Source organism: Perca fluviatilis, chromosome 19, assembly GCF_010015445.1.
Source record: "Perca fluviatilis chromosome 19, GENO_Pfluv_1.0, whole genome shotgun sequence".
Classification (NCBI taxonomy): domain Eukaryota; kingdom Metazoa; phylum Chordata; class Actinopteri; order Perciformes; family Percidae; genus Perca; species Perca fluviatilis.
In genome coordinates, this window is record NC_053130.1 from 21,442,439 (window position 1) to 21,462,371 (window position 19,933).

The window sequence follows — 19,933 nt, forward strand, 5'->3', positions numbered from 1 at the left end:
TTGAGAACACAAGGGCATAACTGGAGTTATTCAGAGAGCACAGAGTACAGAAGCTGTTAGTTCAAACTCTAACTATTTTTCAAGAGTAATTCCTCCTGAAATTAGGCGAGTCTTTCGTGTTGATCATTTTAAACCTGTTTTCATTGGCATTGACGAACAGCACACCAGCCCTCCAGATGGTCTTTGTTTTTGTTTTGTTTAGCTAAATAAAGCCCATGCAGGCTTTTACTAGAGTTGTACCTCACATATACGAAGGAAAAACAGTTCCTTACAGTGATGACTGATGAATGATTAGGGTTCAGAAGACCAGAGGTGCTGTGAGCGTGAGATGGCAATGAGTTATTTAACAAGAGAACCACCAACTTTGAGTTTGATGTGTTGCATTAAGTCATTTTTGTAAATTACTGTCACAGCATGTCATCTTTCTGTGGTATGGTAGTGTCTCAAGTTATAGTGAAAGGTTTTGAGTAGTATTCATGCGCAACTGGACACCTTGGTATTTAAAATGTATTATTGTAACATCAAGGACAGAAAACTGGAGCAATGCAAATACTTTAATACAGGTAACTTTATTTACCTGACTTTTTTATATGCATATGACTTACTTAATTAATGTATACTACTTATCTTATGTAGGTTGGGTATGATAAGGAGCACAGCAGTAGTAGTTGTAGGAATGGCAAGTTGAAGCGTCACTTTTCAGAGTCTAGAGCCACGCTGGCGACTCTGTGAGGCAGTAGACTGAGGCTTTGAGCTAAATGCTAACGCACTGCTAACAATTGCTAGTTAGCACAAAACACAAAGTACAGCTGAGGCTGATGGGAATTTAATAAGTTTTGCAGGTATTTGGACAAATTCAATTTTGACCTAATGAAGGTGCAAGGTTAAAGAATCACCGAAGTCAGTTTGATTAATCCTGATGGGGACATGGATGTCTCTACCAAACATCATGGCAATCCATCCAAAACTTGAAGAGACGTTTTACTTTAGACTTTGACTAAAAATGTCCACCTCCTGGTGGCGCTAAAGAAAACATCAGGGGATCACCAAAGTCATTAGGATACATCATCTGGGAAACATGTATAAAATCTCATAGCAATTCATCCAATATTTGTTGATATACTGTATTTTGGTCTGGACCAAAGTAGTGGATTGAACGATTGATATTGCCATCCATAGTGCCGCCAGCATGGCTGAAAAATAAAAATTAAATGACAAAATTGTTTAAATCATATTCTGTACTCTGTTTATGTATGTGTGCACACTATATGTTAAGTGAAGGAGCTCGGCGTTCATAGATTTAAAGTGCAACAGGTGTAATGTCAACATTACATTGTGACATACTGTATGTCTTACTACAAACTATAAAGCATTTATTATTCATAATGTCAAGTATGTGGTTTGCAGGCTGGCATATTACTGCTCCCTTGATTTATTGCGTGTCTAGTATTAGCAAACACATTTGAACTATTCCTTTGTTAGATGTTCTGCACTTCTTCCATGATCACATCTCATGGAATGTTTACATCTTTGGCAATTTATCCATCATCATATACATGTTTTTACTCCAGCAGTCCCATCGCAGCACAGTGCACGTGAGCCTTGAAATAATGCCAAGAGCTGTTTCCATTTGTGGTCACGAGTGGTATTGTGTAGCTCTGTAGAAGCATCGCAGCCTCCAAGGAGGAGCTAAAATAGGCATTTAAAGCCCTGCCTGTAACAGTTGTCTGTTTAATTTAGCTCGTAAAGTATCCTGCTCACCTTCCCCCCCTACTTTCCTCTGGCCTATATTCCACTGAGTACTGTATGTGCCCTTTATCTCATGTCCCCCTAACATTTGCTCGGCACCACCGGAGTATTTAAAGGTCCACCAAACTTCATTCTGATGACTGCTGCTATTAGTGAGGCATCTGCAGGATGAACATCTATCTGTCAAAGCTAAATGCACTGAGGCAATCACCAGTCTCTTCTGACTGAATGTTGGATTTGAGCAATACAATGCATGAGATTTTCAGACTGATGATGGTCTATGAGGTCAGGTTCTCTCTGTAAATTCAATTAAAAGGAGCTAATGTTTTAACCTTCCCGTGTGTCTGCTTGTTAGCATCATACTGCAACTCATTCATATCTCATTTGGTTAAATTTAGTGGACAGATCCATCATTTACATGCTGTATTTTGTTAGAAAACAAAGCCAAGAAGACAACAACAAACATAAACTGCAGTTTTACAAGCTGGAGTCCGTGTTGGTGTTTTGGTGTGTCTTATCAGGTTAATTTATGTAGGGTTAGCTCTACTTGTATGCAGTTATACTATAACAAACTGCAATCCACAAATGATTGACTTTTGAAATTTGGCTCTAGCAAATGGTAGTCAAAATAGGTACTAGTAGAACTGAAATGATTGTTGTTGTTGATTCATTGATAAGTAATTAGTCCGCAACAATTTTGATAATCGATTAAAAGGTTAAAAAATTCACCAGTTGCAGCTAGTCATGTGTGAACATCTGCATGTTTTCTATCTTTCTATTTACTGTTTTCTATGATAGTAAACAGAATACCTTTGGGTTTTGGACTGTTGGTTAGTCAAAAGAAGTAATTTGAATATGTCAACATTAATTATTTTTTTTTTACAATTTTCTGACATTTTGTAGATCAATAATGATTAATTTATATAGTTGCTTTACCTTAATGTATATAGTGCCGGACAGTCTCACAAAAGTAACTGACAGACTACTACACTTTTCTGTGATTGACAACTTACTGACAGTATTTGAACTGCGTAATGCAGTGAAATCCACTAACCTGTTCCTCCAAAGAAGTCAAAACAAATGCAAAAAAACTCATTCAGGCTTACTGTTTGACCTAAGTGAGATCTCCGTAGACAAACAGGAAGCCCTGGAGAATATAGCAAAACAGGAGTTCCTGTCGCTGTGTCCCAATGAATCTTCAGTAGGACAAAGTCCCTCAATACACGTGGAAACCCAGAGCGGGGCCGCTGCCACACTGCCTGCTTTGTTTGCCTCTTTACAGTTCAACAGAAATGTGTAATTCCCTTGATGCTGTTTCCCCGGTTTCATTTACCTCAGGCCAAGAGTGCTGATACAATGAAAGTATATAGCAGGAAGGTAATCATATCCAGCTGTCTTCTATTACACATGGCAGCACGTCTATTTATAAAGACTTTAATGGGAAAAACAAGGTAAAATATATGAGCAGTCCGCTGCGATAATAAATCGAGTGGAAAATGTCATAGACACTGTCATGTCAATGAGTTCAGCTGAATGATTTGCCTGTAAGTATGAGTGTTAATACAATTTACTGGATACTAAAGAAGAGGTTAATTTTAGCTCAGGGTAATATTTTGGTCAGGATTTCCCTACATGGTCGTGCCAGAGTGAACATTAAACAGTTCTTCTCCAGGCTTGTTTTGGGAGTGCACAGCCAACAGACTTTTGTTACAGTGAAACAAGTCAAGTTTCTCATGATGTTCCTCTCATGCATGTGCATTGAAGATGGAAGTGAGGTATTATTTTTGGTATGTCTGCTCATTAGACCTGCTCTGTGTTGTAGCCATGGTAAAGCCATCGTTGTTAGTCATATCAAGGCCGACCGAAGGTTGGGCAGATTTGATGATTAGTTGATTTTGGCAGCTAAGCATGCTGGGCAAAATGTTTTCGCAGTCTTTTGGCAGCGTTACTGCCATACGATGCCCACGCAAGGCAACGTAATGGGTGGCCAAGTCTGACCACAATGAAAGAGTTTCTCTTGCCATGTTTCCCGACTTCCACTGCAGAGGAAGCATGTATGTGCACGGCTGTTCAGCGTGTGTGCGTGTTGGATCAGAACGCCATGATGGGGCCTGTGCTTCACTACACCAGGATAAGACAAAAGGCTGTGATTACTTCATCACTTGGCATCGTCGTCACAACGCTTCCTTAACAACCTGGCGGCGACCCCATTATCATTTCCAGCTACTTGACCCATTTGTTAATATTAGCGTAGTGGTGGCGTCAACATCAAATTCTGCTTCCCTTGTAAACAGGCAAGATCCACCACAAAGGAAGTGGAACAAATATATACACAAGAAGATTTGTTTGTGTCCGGCGGAGACTGTAACCTGCTCTCATCAGGTGGAGTTGACAAATTTGTGTTGGCGTGCTGCAGTTTTTATCAAGGCTGTCTAAAAACAATGGCTCCAACAATAACAGTGAAGTAAACGTGACCCAGATTTTGTGCATAGTGATGAAATCAGCTGCAGGAAGCACCTGGAGACCTCCTGTATCACCAGGATGGAACAGACCCAAACACACACTCACAAACACACTGAACTCCATTTTAAAAATTGCAGATTTTGAGCTGCTCCTCCCTGCTGGTATCTCATCTATCAGAGAGTTGTTTTCTCCTCAGATTAAAATAGCAATTTTCTAACAAAAGCATGCAATTACAGTGTGGTCCTGTTTAAACTGTTAAGACCTGATGCAAAAATCAGCAACTGTGAAATATATTCCTCATTCTTTCTTCTCAATTAATTGTGTAAGAGTGCAGATAACAAGCTTCCTGTTTATGCACAAAGAAGGTTTATCAGGATGTTGAGGGGAGTTAATCTCTCAAAGAGAGGAAGTCTTCAGCTGCTGCTTGTTGTTTCTAAACAGCAACAACATTCTGAAGTAGTACTCTAATGCTTTTAGTAAGATTAGTTTATGAATTAAATTCAATAAGACACTGTCTGAAATCACTCCCTATTTGCTACCTAATGCACTATTTTTACCCTGTGCCATTTTTTTGTGCGAACAAGGGAGTGATTTGGACACAGCTATTAAATCAAATGTCTAGAAGCATTATTCTTTTTCTTTTTCTTCTTATTAGTAATATTATTATTCACATTATTATAATGTCTTAAGTGGTGACTAAAGCTACCTTGTTTCCATTTGATTCCCAGTTCTCAAGCCCCCAAGCTGCTTCCTTAAAAGGATCTCATCTGGATTTTTCTTCCTTTCTTCAGTGCTAGGTTTGTTTTGCTTTTTAGGAGAGCCCTGCATGTGTCCTTGTAGTGACTCCGTACTCGTCAGTCGGGTTACAATAGACATCAGCAAGGGGTTAAAGGTATTTAGACACGATGATGACGGTAGCCCCGGGTCGGGAATTTGTGGAATGAAGAGGTTATAATGCAGAACCTGTTAGACTAATTTGCCATCAGTTCTGCTCCTGTTGCTGCTGAATTTCCAGAGCTCAACTTTTACAGCTCGAGGGTCATTTTAAGAGTGAAAAGCCTTGTAATGCTCTCAAATGAGATGTAATGATACTGAAAATAGCACAAAAAGAAATAATGTGTTGAGTTGAGTGAGGAGGAGATATGAGGGAACACATCTGTTTATTTATAGGTGGCTGGCTGGATTTCAGATCCAGATATTACACTAATTCAGCTATTGTTAGCATTGGCATTAAATCAAGTTTTTGTTGATGGAATGTAGTAAAAATAACACGCTGATGAATTTGGTATGTTTGAGCAGTAAACTTATTCCATCTGCCAATTTCCACCGGGGGAAGTGAGGCACCTTTCTCTCCTCCTTTATAAATCCCAGCTGTGGTTTTAACTGTCCAAGGGTCAAATGTTGAATGCCTTCTTCATGATGCATGCAAGACCATAAAAGTTTCCTGTAATTTGTGTTTACGTGAACGTTGTTTTAAAAAGCAATAAATTCAATACGCTTGGATTCTCTAAGGCGTAAGAGATGCATATCTCCTTATCTGCACCCTTGGGATCTTTATGGAGGGGAGTAATTTTACCGAAAGTCTGAAGCAAAGAGGTGTGTGCTTTTGTTTGTGTGTTTCAGAGGAAAAGTTGACCTGTGAGACGGAGAAGGATTTTAAATAGCATGTACTGTTTGTACATCTGCAAATTTCCTGCGTGCATGCTGCTTTAAGAGCAACATTTATTTATTGGTGTTTATTGGTGATGCAACCTCATGCATGACATTACAGATGGTACACGTTTCCTGTCAGGAGGAAATACGTGTTTGCTCATGGGAGACATTACAGTATAACACCCTGCCATATCTAGCAGCACTCAGTCTTTCTTAAGGTTAGGATTTAGTTGATTTATGTTTTTCACTGAAAAAAAGCAGCCCAAAAATGTATTCAGGATTCAGTGTTCTGTTTTTTAAAATGTACAGATGATCGGTTATTTCTTTTCTATTTCTCTCAATACATTTTGTGGGTGGCGAAGGTGTAGGACAGGGGTCGGCAACCTTTTTGATATGAAGTGCCATTTTCTAAATTTCTTGTTTATTAGTATGCCATGTCAACATTAAGTTTAATTATGACATCACATCAAAATGTAATATCCAGGGAATCTGTCATTTTATTCCATAGCAACATTTGATAACATTTATTTCTCATAATCGGGACCTTGTAATTATTATTATTGTATATTATTATTTTGATTATGGAAACATGGTTTTATTATGCAGCATCCTGATTGGTGGAAAATGGGCTGACAAAAATATCACTGTCAAAGAGCCTGAAAAAAGTTGACGTGGAAAAGCCCAGCTTTAATGATGAATGGACTGATAAGCAGGTCCTGTATGCCTCATTTTCAATGAAACGATGCTGTGGCAAAATAATAATAACACAACCAGCATCATTATCAAGAATGAAGAACACGAACATAAGGATTGCGTCATTCACGTGCATATTAAGTAGCCATGTGTATTTATTTTGGCCTTATAATGCATCCATATTTACCGCTCCAGCGGAGAGGATGGTTTCTTCAGCCAGATTAAGTTTATAAGAATTTGTCCAAATTTCAAGATTCCCTGCAAACTAAGATAAACAGACTACAAACCGACAGCTTTTGTTTTAGCTTGTTTTGTAAAAATTTGCTATTTTCAGAGTAGAGCTGTGTTTGCGTAAAACAGCGCGGCGGACAAGAGTGTACTGAGCAGACAGAGCAAATTGAAATATTGCTTTCTACATGTTTATGCCGGTCTACACAGGTGAGTGCATTGATAAGTATTGGCTTTTAACTCACGAAGGTTTTAATGTAGCCTACTTACAGTAACAAGACTAGCGTTAGTTCATCTGCCCCAGCAGCCGTTGGTAATCCTCTTTGTATTGTTCCAGTCAGAGATATGAGTCAATCAAATTACCGTAAATAACAGTTAATAACTGTGAACGTTGTAATTTGGCATGCGGATGAGAGAGTGCTTCAGCATTTCAACCATGATTTCAACACATCAATAACTCTCTTGCACACATACTGTATTCTGAATGGACTATTTACTTTTAATTACCATGAGTGTACAACCTTGTAAAACCACACATTTGTTTTCATTTCTTACTAAAGTATTTCTTAAGCAAAGATATCCCCAGAGCAGCTCTCAGTAAAAATAACATGTTTGCTTTTGTACCACACACCTACGATGAACGTTAAAACCCTGCCGTTCCCTCTTTTGAAACACTTTGCCAGTTTGATTTGTTTCTGGGCACAGTGTGTTTTGATGCACAACAGGTTGTGGAGTTGATGATTTATCAGATTGGTGCTTAAAGCTGGACAGACATCTGAGAACCACTACCCCTACTACTAACATCAGACAGACTGAAATATTTTGCAAGGTTGGAGTAAACATGGTTCATGTTGAACGGGAACAGTTTTCAAAGGCATACTGCATGCATTCGGTATGACTGGTAGTCTGGCCTTTATTAGATTACTCAGAATAATTTGGATTTGGACAGGCTGCAGGTATTAAAATCCAAGTGCATTTTTTGTTGACTCTTTCCTTCTTTTGCTGTTGCTGACTTTCTTCAACTAGACGGGTAATTAGGAACATGGTTAGTTTCACTGATTCATGTAATTGTTTCAGAGAGGAGGTCTTCAGCTAAAAAGCTCTAAAAACCCACAGTAAAAGAGACAGATATTTCCTTCAGGAGTTGGTAGAGACCAAATCAGAGCTAAAAGAGAGTGAATGTTGGACTTGTATTCATCATGTGGCCAGAAGCACGACTCCAAATGAGGATAGTGCTGCTCTATAACTGCTGGATGTGTAAAATGAGCAACTGTTTGCTAAAACTTTTAAAGCCTGCAACTTTAGTGTTTTGGTTCACTCTCACTGGTCTCATCAGTGTTGTTTTTAGCAGCAGCAGCAGGCAGCTGTTTTCAGTGAAAAAGCTAATAAACCAACTAAACACCACATGCCCACCAAACAGCATAGCATTTAGCAGGTAAACCGACAGATATTTCTCTCAGGATACCAAATCAGAGCTAATAGAAAAGGAATAGTGGACTTAGATGGGCAGAAACACGACTCCAAATGTTGCTCCCTCTCTGCTGGATGTGTACATAAGCAAATATCCTCTAGCACAATATAACCTTTATTAGGTGATAATGTGTCAGTGTTGGGTTTACAGCTTGTTCTGCTGCCCCCAAATATACAAAACAAAGACTAGAAACATGACAAAAAGACATGTATAACTACTTAAAAGATGAAAGGCGCCACTGAGGGCACACTAGTGGGTGCAGGAACTGAACAATCAAGGCACAGTTCAAGAAAGCAACAACAGGAAAAGCACATATAGAACATAAGAGTAAAAAATCCCCAGGTTTGGAGGCAGCTGCACTCATTCTCACTAAGAGGTCCTTGACAATGTCCTTGAAGGAAGTTATTCAAATCTTTTGAAAAAAATATATTCCGTCACTGGCAACGGCAGTCTGAACTGAGGATCTGCTCCTTGGGGGATTTTATCAAGATGTAAAGGGTGGTTGTTGTGATATGAGTGAAGTTCATATCAGATAAATCAAGTAAGAGTGGGTCAAACCAAAAATAATTCTGTTAAATATGAGTGTGAGCCATGGGATTTGTTAATACATATATGATCTGCTCTGGTTTAAGAATAGAAATTGCAGTCAGATTTTGTTATGTCGTCAAAGAAGATTCTGTACACACTCTGAGCTTTCTGCCATGACACACGTCACCAGAAAGATTTAGGAGCACAGGAATCGCTTTCACAGACAAAGTGAAGCTGCTACTCAACAGCTCCAAAAAGGTTTCTAGCTAAAACAATTGGACGACACTCTTTCCTACTCCTACACAATTTGTCGTTCTAGGCTTCTCAACATCTGCTAGCCTATTCTGAGCTGTGCAGCTGCTGTAGTTTGACCTGCAGTCAATCTGGCAGAAAGTAACACACTAAAAACTTTAGTAATTGTCTCACTTCTCAACTTTTGTCAAGGACAAGCTAAGATAAGCTGCCTAAGTGCATGTCCCCATATGCTGCAGACATTACTGTAAATACTTTCAATTTCAAGTCGTCTCCTTGTGTCTCAGTACACACATGTAACCCCAACCTTTGACAGGCTGAATCCATTCATCACTTAACTAAAAAGCTTTTTTCCATTTAAACCAAGATTCCCTGGCATTTAGCCCTTTAATGAAATGGCCTCAACCTGCAAGTCATCCAAACATCCATTGTCCTAAAAAGGAGTGCTGTGTGCGCCTTTCACTCGCAAGTTAATAAAGACTTCCCATGACCAGGCTTAAGCTATATGCTTTTGAGGGAATGGTTTGGCTGAGAGAGGAGCTCTTGTGTGTTTCTGCCAAGCATTAGGCGTTTAAACTGAGGATCAGAGCCTTTTGCAGCCTGACGTCATCCTCCCCGCACCCACCATGGTGGAGCTGCTCTGTGAGCATGAAGGGGCAGCTTGCCATCTTGTTGATCAGATTACCATGTGAGAATCAGAGCTTGCAACACTCGAGTATAACTAGAGTATAACTTGGTTAGAGTTCAGGGTGAAATCTATAAAATATGTTCAACTAAGTCAGATTAATTCATACAGTAGCAGTGTTTATGCTTGAAGCATGAATGTGTGGGAAAGAGTCATACAGGCAGCTGAGAGGGGAATGAATGGGAAAGAATGGATGGTAAGGTGGGCGTTATGCTCTGCCATACCAAATAAATGGGTCCTGAGTGTGAACATAAACACTGAGATATTATATTGGCAGAAACCTTGTTCCGCAAAGAGGGGTTGTTGTAGGTGAAGAATTGAACCCCAGTTGTTTTCTTTCAAAACATATGGACTGGCAAGCTGTCCTTCATCCTGTGAGATAACTACATGAATATGCATACAGGAAAGAAGACTTTGTATCAAGTGTGTCATATAAGATTACAACTGCTGTAACATGCAGATTTTCAGTCTGATAGTTGGGAATTAACAGTTTCCAAAATGTGGTGGGAACTGCTGGAAAACAGTTGCTTCCTGCTGAGTTTGCTGGCATCTCTGCAGTATGACTGGAACCATTAATAAGTCATTTTGTCCATGGGATGATGAGAGGTTGTTTGGACTATTTTTAAGTGACCATGCTGGAAATGTACCTTTTTTACTGACAGTATTTCCCTCTCGAAGGACACTGTAAATTGGTACAATTTGGTTTAAAAAAAAACTATGTGTAAGATTTGAAACCCCCCAGTGGTAGTATCAAAACATAATTTCATTTTTCTTCAAACTAAAACTACCTAACAATCAGACTAAATTAATGATCTAGCCATCTTGCTGACGTCATTTACAGTCAGCATGGACATTAGGAGCAGTTAACAGTTCTCACAATTATCAAAGAAATATGCAAATTTGGTGTGTTATTCCTGTATATCGACTAACAAAAACCTCCAAAGCTGCATCCATCTCGTTCACGCTTATCGACATTTTTCTGTCGGTACTTCTTCATGGGTGTAACTAGGTTACTAGCTAACTATGTAAGAAGATGACATAAGCATTATTAATACAAAGTTCTGATTGGTCGGTTGTTTCTCCGATTATAAATAGCCAATGAACACAACACCAGACTTATTTGAAACTCTGAACAATATGTTGTAAGACATTTCAGAGGTCTAGAACCATGCAGATAAGATGCTATAATCACAAACTCTAGATGTAAAACATTTTCACATATTGGCTGTAAAGTGAGACTGTGACCACAAGTGGTAATAACAGGAAAATGGCATATTTAATTTTCTCGAAAGATTTTCTTGCGTCAGTTGACTTAAAGAGGTCATTAGGAGATAGCTTACAAATGTTTCATTTGTTAGAGGACAGTGTTTTATTTCTTCTTTCAAATGTCATATACTATCAATTTAAAATAGGCAAAAACTGATAGAACCTGATTGTTTCTTATGTCCACTTTCATTGTTATGGTCTTTAAATGGTAAATCCCATAAATCCCAGGATGACTCTATCTGATCTGAGATCAGGGACCCACCCTGGACTACCACAGTGGAAGCCTTTGAGTTGAGAATGACCTGTCACAAGCTTTTCCAGCATGTAAGGAACAGTTGTTGTGTTTCTTTCCATACAATTGTAGGTAGCAAGGTCCTTCTCAGCTGGAGCTCAGGAACTCCTCTGTTCCATGAATACAGGAATTAAAAGCAGGATCAGGAGAGATTGGTGACTGGGCCAGGGGTGTGGATTGGGTGGGGCAATTGGCAGCATTGATCGAGGGATAATAAAAGCTTAGGCCAAGTGTTACTGAACGGCCTCCGTTACTTCTAATGTGAACTTGCTGTGAGTCTTGGGGGCTCTCCAGTTATTTAGAAGTCTGTTGGCCTTTGTTCAAGAAGAAAGTGATCCTGTATGTGCACAATTATAGATGTTAGATGTCAAAAAAGAAGCGGAAATCCCTCCATGGCACACTAGATTAATGGAATGATTATGCCCATTTACGTTGCATAAAAGTCACTCTTTAAGCATGAGATTGCTCAATAACACCACATTTCACTTGAGGTCATTATGTCCCCCAGTTCTCTTGTGGATTGTGAATTTTTGAGATAGGCAGTGAGAGTTTGGGCCAGTCCACTCCCAGGGGGTCAGTTTAACCAGAGGCCAGCGGACAGGGGCCATTTCAAGCATCCAGCTTTAATGGTTATTGAGACTGAGGGCTTCGCCAGTGCCTCACATAGTATACCACCACTTGTCCGGCACTGACTACAACATTGTGTCATGTTACCTCCCAGCTGAGCCGACATACTACTAGAACAACACCGTCTCTATAAGTCTAATGAGGCATGAACTGCAGTCCAGTGATGGATGTGAGGTCAACCTCTTGCATCTGCGGTACTCAGCCTTACTATTGACCAGTTCTGTGGTAATGAGCAATTCATGTTGTCATTTTCAATTACAGCTGCAACAATTAGTGGATTAATTGATTGACAGAAAATTATTCTGCAACTAGCTTGGGCTCTGGGAAATGTTATAAATTAAACGATTAATTGAAGAAAACAATGGGCAGATTAATTGAAAATGAAAATAGATTATTTCCAACTATCAGTGGTAGAGCCAACCAAATGGGGACAGAAATATGTAAAAAAAAGTTTTTTTTAGTCCATGTCTTTATCTGTGTGCAGCACCATTTCCCAAATGAGCCCCAAATATTCAGTTTTTGTCTATTCATGTCCTGCACCAACATTTGCTCTTTCCTGCTATAACTCTCTCACTGTTGATGAGATGGGTGGGTTATCTACCAGTGATGTGTTCAAAGCCCAGACTGGCTCTGCCTGAGGAAAAGAGGATGGGTGGGTGGACACTGGAAAATGCTGTGATAATGGACAAAGGAGAGAAAGTGCAAAAGAACGAGTGGCCTATGTGACCACCGGAAAACACAGGGAAGCCCTTTGTATTTATATTGTGGGTTTGGCTCCATGTTGGTAGACATCAGTTGGCTACAGGGACACAGGTTGTGTGTGTGTGTGTGTGTTGTGTGTTGTATGTGTGTTTTTGATGCAACTTTTAGAAGCCAGACCCACCAAGCCGCCTTCAAAGAGCTGAGTGTAACTGTAATGGACAGAAGAGATGAAAAACAACATCAGTATCTGCTTTTCCCATGTACGTCTTTTAGCGCTGTCATCTAATGAAGATATGGAATTTGATCGCATTTAGCTCTCTGTTTTCATTCTGTCTGTATTGTTTCCAAACCTGATGCCAAATTAAACACTTCTTTTGTGGTCTTAGATGGAGCCGCCAAAAAAGCAACGATATCTCTCAGAGACAGTGCCAGCAGGTTAAAAAAAAAGATCCATGTGTTTCCTTTGCTGAAAACTTAGCGGTGGCCCTGATTTTGTTGCTTTCAGCAAAATGACAAAAAGTAAATAATTAATGAGAGAGTGTGTGTCAACCATCCATTTAAACCAATTCAGATCATTATTGTGGTTTATCAGTATAGATCTGCATTTAACCCTGTAGATCTTTGGCACAGTGATTACAGTAATACCATCATATCCAGACTGTATGATCTTCCGATAATCTGCAGTGTAATCATCCGTCTTTGCGCCAGGCGTCAATTGGGGAAAGATGTTAAATGACTGTAATGACCCAGGCTGTTACATGACTCTTATTTCTTTGAGGTTTAAAATTAGTTTGAACAGTTTTGTGTCTATGGCGGGACACATTTTTTGCAATAGCATTGTCGTTTGTGCTCTCTGCAGAAAGATGTGAAGGACGTGTTCACAGCCATCACGTTCGAGGTGGCTTACAGCCTGGGGAAGCATGTGCTGACGGGACACCAGGAGCGAGACCTGCCCGCACTCACTCCAGTGCTACGATGGAGGAAAGGAAAAAAGATTGCAGAAAGGAACGAGGTAAAATGATGTGGTGTTTGGGATTAACATTATTTAAATAAGTAGAAACTTTATTTAGTTAAGGTGACATTTATGTTCCTGTGGTTGGACCTTGATATTTAATGGATGATGAAAAAGAAAATTCTAGCCTCAAAATTAGGTTGATAATATATTGTTCTGACTCTGAGCAAGAAAAATAAACCTCAGATTTAAAAAGCCTTAATTTAAACCTTTCAATCTCATTTTTGATTTATATTTATGAATGATTCAGGTACTGCATCATCCTGCACTTTGAGATAAAAATGTTTCGATTCAGGCATGCTACAGATGAAGATAAGAGCATGATCAGTTATTTTTAACTAATTCAGATTCTGATTCTCCTAAATTGATTATAAAGAACAAAGTTGACCACAGAAGGAATGAAGGATATAGCTCAAATTGGTGTTATAATGATTTGGTATGGGTTACCAGCTTATTATTGTCTGTGTTAGCTTTTCTTGAGTGGGTTCCAAACAGACTGATTCATTTATTTTCTTTGCAACCACCTCTAACCTGCCCCACATGTGTTTCCCCACTGTCTGCACTTCTTGAAAAACTGAGGGATTTGCATCTTTCAGCACCTCCAGAATCCATTTATCTGAAGCTCATCATTGTAACATCGAACTTTTATCGCTTGACTTAAGTTTCCTGTCATTATTTAGCCTTAAACCAAAGACCCTCCTCTGACTGATTTAAAGAGAGATCAGATAGAGTCAAATGTTGGTCCTACCAGATACAAATCTACTGGATAGCTCCAACAACAACACAATACTGCCCCCTAGTCTGAATGAGGAGTCTGTGTGTTCAGTGCATGGACAGCATGAGGTCATATGAAATGTGTACTTTACTGTTTCTTCTTCAGACTTGGTTCGAGAAGAACTGCCTGTCGGACGACTGTGCTGCAGACCTGAGGCTTCATGGGAAACTGTTGCTCTCTGGGTAAAAAAACTTAGACTTAACAGTTTAGATTCATTCTCTGTCTTGGCCTGTTCTTCTACTGAGGAAGCAAGCTGATGTCATAGGCCATGTGGGTGTGGGTAGTGGGACCATGACGCATGCTTGGAGAATATCCATATGTGTTTCCATACTTTGGGAGTTCCCTTTCTTTTTATTGTGTATCTTTCTCTCTCTGTACATTTGATGTAGCATGAGGCATGCTGTCATGGTTAGCAGTAGTCATCTTTATACATTCACTCCAAAACCTCAGGTCACTCGTCTTTGTTTCCTTATATTTTAAAGTAAACATTTCAAAATAAAACAAACTTAGTTACTATGAATCTTTGCTTACTGCTCCTCCTGTGACATCCCACAGTATGTCACAAGAATTGTATTTATTCTCTCAAATGCATTGTTTACTTTATGTTCCCATCAGGTTGCACAGCAAACACCATTTGGCCCTTGGAGGAGTAAAGAACGTCTCTTTGAACCTGACTATCTCTAACGCTGGGGATGACGCCTACGACACCAACATCTACTTCAACTTCTCCAGAGAGGTTTTCTACATCAACTTCTGGCAGAAGGTCTGTTACTCTTGTTGCTCTTAATGTATGTGCTGTTTATTTACTAGAGTGTTCATGTTTGTTTCTGAAATGTATTTGGTTGTTTGGCTGAAGAGATGTGGATAAAGCGGAGAGATTATACTCATACAGTACATACACATAGCTGAATATCATCAGCTCTCCACTGAGATGTACATTTTCTTAAAGACGGTTTATTTAAAAAGGACTGATTAAATGTCAGGAGTACAGTCTAAACAGTGAAGCATACAAAAAGACAGACCTGTGAGAGGACAGATGAACTTAAAGCCTTGCCGGAGCTGTCTAGGCAGCCCTGCAGATGAAAGGATGGAGAGCAGGAGAGCAGCAGCTGTCCCATCTCACAGCTCCTCCATAGCTGACCTGTCACACGCTTCTCTGACTCATTCAAGGCAGACACACCATGTCAACAACATATGAGCTGTGTGCATGAGAACAAATCAGAACACACATACTTCATATTCCCACAAGCTTGACTTATGTGCCGTTCAAATCGCATGTCATAAAAGGGCCTTATTTAATGCAGGCGTGTAAAATGAGGATTATGACTGACCTTCATGGAGATACTGATCAGGCCTGCTCCTCACACTCTTTGACGTCTAACAGAAAATGATTTCAGCATTCTGTCACTGTTAAAGAAATATCTACCCACTGCCATCCCACATTAAACCTGAGAGATTTTCTTGAGACCACGTTGTACTGTATGTGAATGGATTTCACAGCAGCTGGCCGCCTCTGCCTCTGCTCACGTCTGTTCACTCACTTGTTAAAGAGATGCCACGTCAGTCAGAGCGCTCTGACACAAGTTTGCACCGGCTCAGCAGATGCTAGAGGGGACAACATCCATCATAAAGGCTTTCCCCCTCATAATGGACCTCATGTTTATCCTCCAGCTGGGTTTTGAACCCCTGTGATGGATAAGATCATCTCTGTAAAGCACACAACCTCTGACACAATTTAAACACCCCCCTCAACAAGGATGAAATTGAATTTAAATAGAATACATGCTGCGGGCAGGTATTAGAAAAACAGTGTTTCAGTTTGAGTTTCATAGCTAATCTAATGAACTAGATAAGTATCAGGTTACCAGCAGCCACAGAGGCTCATTCTGTTCAGGAAGCTGATAAGTCAGGGTGGCCTGCTGCACAAAGGGAGCAGGAAGTGAACAGTATGAAGAGATGACAAAGAGGCCACCGAGCAGATTTACTGCCGTATGCTCTTTGAGACATTTCTAATTACTACTGGAGAAGTCCAAGGTGATGATGTGACCCCTTTTTGTTAAAGTTAAGGTCAGCTCCAAATCCTCCCCTGAGGCTTTTTCTCTAGTGAGCGAAGCGTGAACTTGCACTCCCCCTCATATTTAAGAGCGGGGTGGGTTATCTGTCTGCTGTTCTTGAAACACAATCTGTCAGAAAGCTGTGGAGGTGAATTGGTTTCAGGAGCACTGCCTTCACTCCCGTGGGATTCAAAGACTGATGCACCGGCTTCTGTGTTTTCTTTTCTTTCTTTTTTTTCTAGCAGTGGTTTATACTTCACTACTCCACTACATTTACCTGAAAGCCATAGTTACTAGTTAATTTGCAGGTTCAATCAATCAATCAAACTTTATTTCTAAAGCACATTTAAAAACAAGCAAGTTGACCAAAGTGCTGTACATAGACATTTAAACAGTAACTAGTTAAAATGCAACAGACAAATTTCAACACCTATCATGCTGGATTAAAAGCTAAGGAATAAAGATGTGTTTTAATTAAGTACTTTTACTACTTTGAGTACATTTTACTTGGTGAAATTTTGATTGCAGGACTTTTACTTGTAACGGAGTATTATTATGGTACTTTTCCTACTACCGCTGATTTCTGGTGATTTAACTGTCGGAACAGATAAGCATGGTGGTGAAAAGCCTTGAAATTGGGAATGCAACTGAGAAATGTGTGAAGTTGTGAATTTCAGTGGACCTTCAAACCTAAGAATATATGAATCACAGATTTTCTTGGCTGTGAAGTGCAGCTTTGCACATGCTATGGAGGCCAAAGGTAGATCTTAATCTCCATATCTATGTGGAACGTGTAAAGTAGGCAATGACACTGGCTTGGAAACGGTAGACCGAAGTAAAGCCAAATGTACAAATGCCAAAGTGGATGGACACATAAAGAGACGTGCAGAAAATGGGCCTCCTGTGAGTTGTCATCCACACTGACGTACTACTCCAGTAGATGCTTCAACTGACACTAAAGCACGGTATACAATCCTGGTGATATTTAGTGGAAATAGTGAAAGAAAAAAAAACAGTATTTGTTCCTGACAGAGAAAGAGAGAAAGTGAAGAAGTTCTGAACAAACAGATTTTGTCACTCTTCCCATGGAGGCACAGCAAGCCATATGTCTGAGTGCTCTGCTCTCTCTCAAGGGCTGCCAGGTGGATGGGTAAACAGGCTAACTTCCCCAATCCTGCCCAGCCCCATGGGACAGGCAGTGTTTGCACAGCAGTATGAAGGAATACAGGAAATAGAGGAAATTCCATCATTGCCAGTTGCACTGGGGTCCCCCCCCCACCCACCCACCCTTGAGGGCTCGCCATAGTCTCCATGCAAAGGGAAGCACTGCTTATTTAAGTTGACTTAATGAAGATGGAGGGAACAGCCACACCTTGGATTTACACTGGGAATCTGCTGAATAAGGGGAATGGTAGGGTGGTTGATACTGTGGATGGATGTCTACCTTTAAATATGTCAGCAGAGACAACCTTCACACCTCTTTTCTTTATCACATTTGGAAACATGTTATAAACACGTCAGGCCCAAACTGGACAGCAGCCGATGCATGCAGACATTTTGTATGACTTACCTTAAGCCCCCTGCTGAATCTTCCAGGAGCGCTAGACTAGTCTGTCTTTTTTTTTTTTTTTTTTACTGTTGAAGTTGTAAAGTATCTCTGCCCTCTTTTGTGCTCTTAGCACACGAGCTCAGCCAACAGCCTCTCAGTGAACTCTCGCTTAAAGAATTCTTACTCCTCGCAGGGTCAAGGCCCAAGTGTTTACACAGCGCAGCCGGTGAAGCTCCATATTGTTTAGACAAGCTTCCAAACACACAGCCTGGAGGTTGTCCAATTACCCTCCTGCCAGGATGTGTGTGCCATCACTGCTATGTACATTCTTCGTTTAACCAAATTTAGAACTTCAATAAGATATGAGAACCTATTCTTTTACATATAGAAGTCTCTTTCTAACAATAAACTTTGATCTTACTGTAAATGTTGGCAGGTGTGTGTGTGTCCATGTGTTTTTAAAGCTGCAGGAGAGGTTCTACTTTTTCTTTTTGCCATGCATATGTAGTCAATTTAGTTATCTATGATATTTGAATTTATTTTACCACCCAAAGCCATTGCTGATGCTTTTTGCCTCATAACCTATTAAAACTGCTCCCTATCACAGTCTGCGTCTCGTCTACTTCGTCCTTCTCTTTGAGTCTTGCATATCCTCGAGTGTCACCCACTCTGTCTCCAGTCTATCTGTCTTTATCTCCTCCTCTCACTCTGTCTATCTGTCTTTTTGCAGGAAGAGAAGGGTATTTCCTGTGGACTTGTTGATTTGGACTTCCTCAAATGCAGCGTGGGATTTCCCTTCATGAGAGCGCAGACTAAGGTAGTTCCAACCGAGATAGTAATTGGAATGCACAATGTCAAAACTGCATGCAGTATACCTACTGTATATACATATGACTTTTTAGAGGTTTTGTAATCTCAGGAAAAAACAATGCAAACCCCTGGTTTATTCTGTCTTTTTCTCTCCAGTATCATTTTGCAGTGATTTTTGACACGAGTCAGCTCTCTGGGGAAAATGATACATTGCAGTTCTTAGTTCAAGCTAAAAGGTAAATATCAACAGTCTCACATTGTAGTGCATAACTAACAATAGTTCATTTTCCTGTGAAAGATATCAAAATGCTGATTTAACCCCACTAGTACAGTGCCCGTTGAAAATGTGCCTGTTTGGAACGGGCCGATTGCTTGGCCTGTGGTATTGCTGCTTGTAGAATTCCTACTACTGACTTACTGATTTACCTGACAGAGAACGTTGCAGATTCAGAATGTAATCACAAAATATCACAATGACAATGTGGAGTAATCAGACATTACCGTCATGGACTCATGGCAGTGCGCTACCCACCCGGTCCGTTATGAGAGCTAAACAGCACATATCTGTGTTAATCAACCACCAGAACCGGACTGTTTGTGTGAGTGCGCAGAGAGAGAGAGAGAGAGAGAGAGAGAGAGAGAGAGAGAGAGATATAGTGTTGTCTTGTGTCGAATGATCGTTAACGAATTTAACACTTCAGCAGAGGTCTTAATTTCCATACAGGTTTAGTGGTTTGACGGTTAACGGTGAAGTAGGGGATTTGATTCGCGGGGGTATTTTTGGGAGGGTAGGCAAGGCAAAGCTTTTTTATTTGTATAGCACATTTCAGCAACAGTGCAATTCAAAGTGCTTTACATAAAACATTAAAGAGCAGTTAAAAATGATTAAAACAGATAAATTACGAGAATAAAATTTACTGTGCAGTATAAGAAATTAATAATTATTTAAAGAAAAGCAACATTGGTAATGTTAGTAGTGTTGTAAATTAGCAGTAGACTTAATTAACCCGACCCAGGGTGAGTCTGATGAAAACTGCTGTGTCTGTCCGGTTCAGCTCTGAGATTTTTTCCGCATCGCACAGCGCTGTGAAGGAATAATCTCCAAGATTACGTTATGTAAGGCT

At 40.0% G+C, this 19,933-nt stretch overlaps 1 protein-coding gene across 1 annotated transcript in view; it reads left to right on the forward strand.

Annotated features, from left to right (window-relative positions):
- Positions 1-19,933, forward strand: part of itga9 (integrin, alpha 9) — a 50,291-nt gene that overhangs the window by 18,673 nt on the left and 11,685 nt on the right. Inside the window, exons 16-20 of the mRNA XM_039784109.1 lie at positions 13,469-13,621; positions 14,502-14,578; positions 15,012-15,159; positions 18,730-18,816; positions 18,966-19,045. Coding sequence (XP_039640043.1) covers positions 13,469-13,621; positions 14,502-14,578; positions 15,012-15,159; positions 18,730-18,816; positions 18,966-19,045 — 545 coding nt within the window. The remainder of the gene's footprint in view (positions 1-13,468; positions 13,622-14,501; positions 14,579-15,011; positions 15,160-18,729; positions 18,817-18,965; positions 19,046-19,933) is intronic.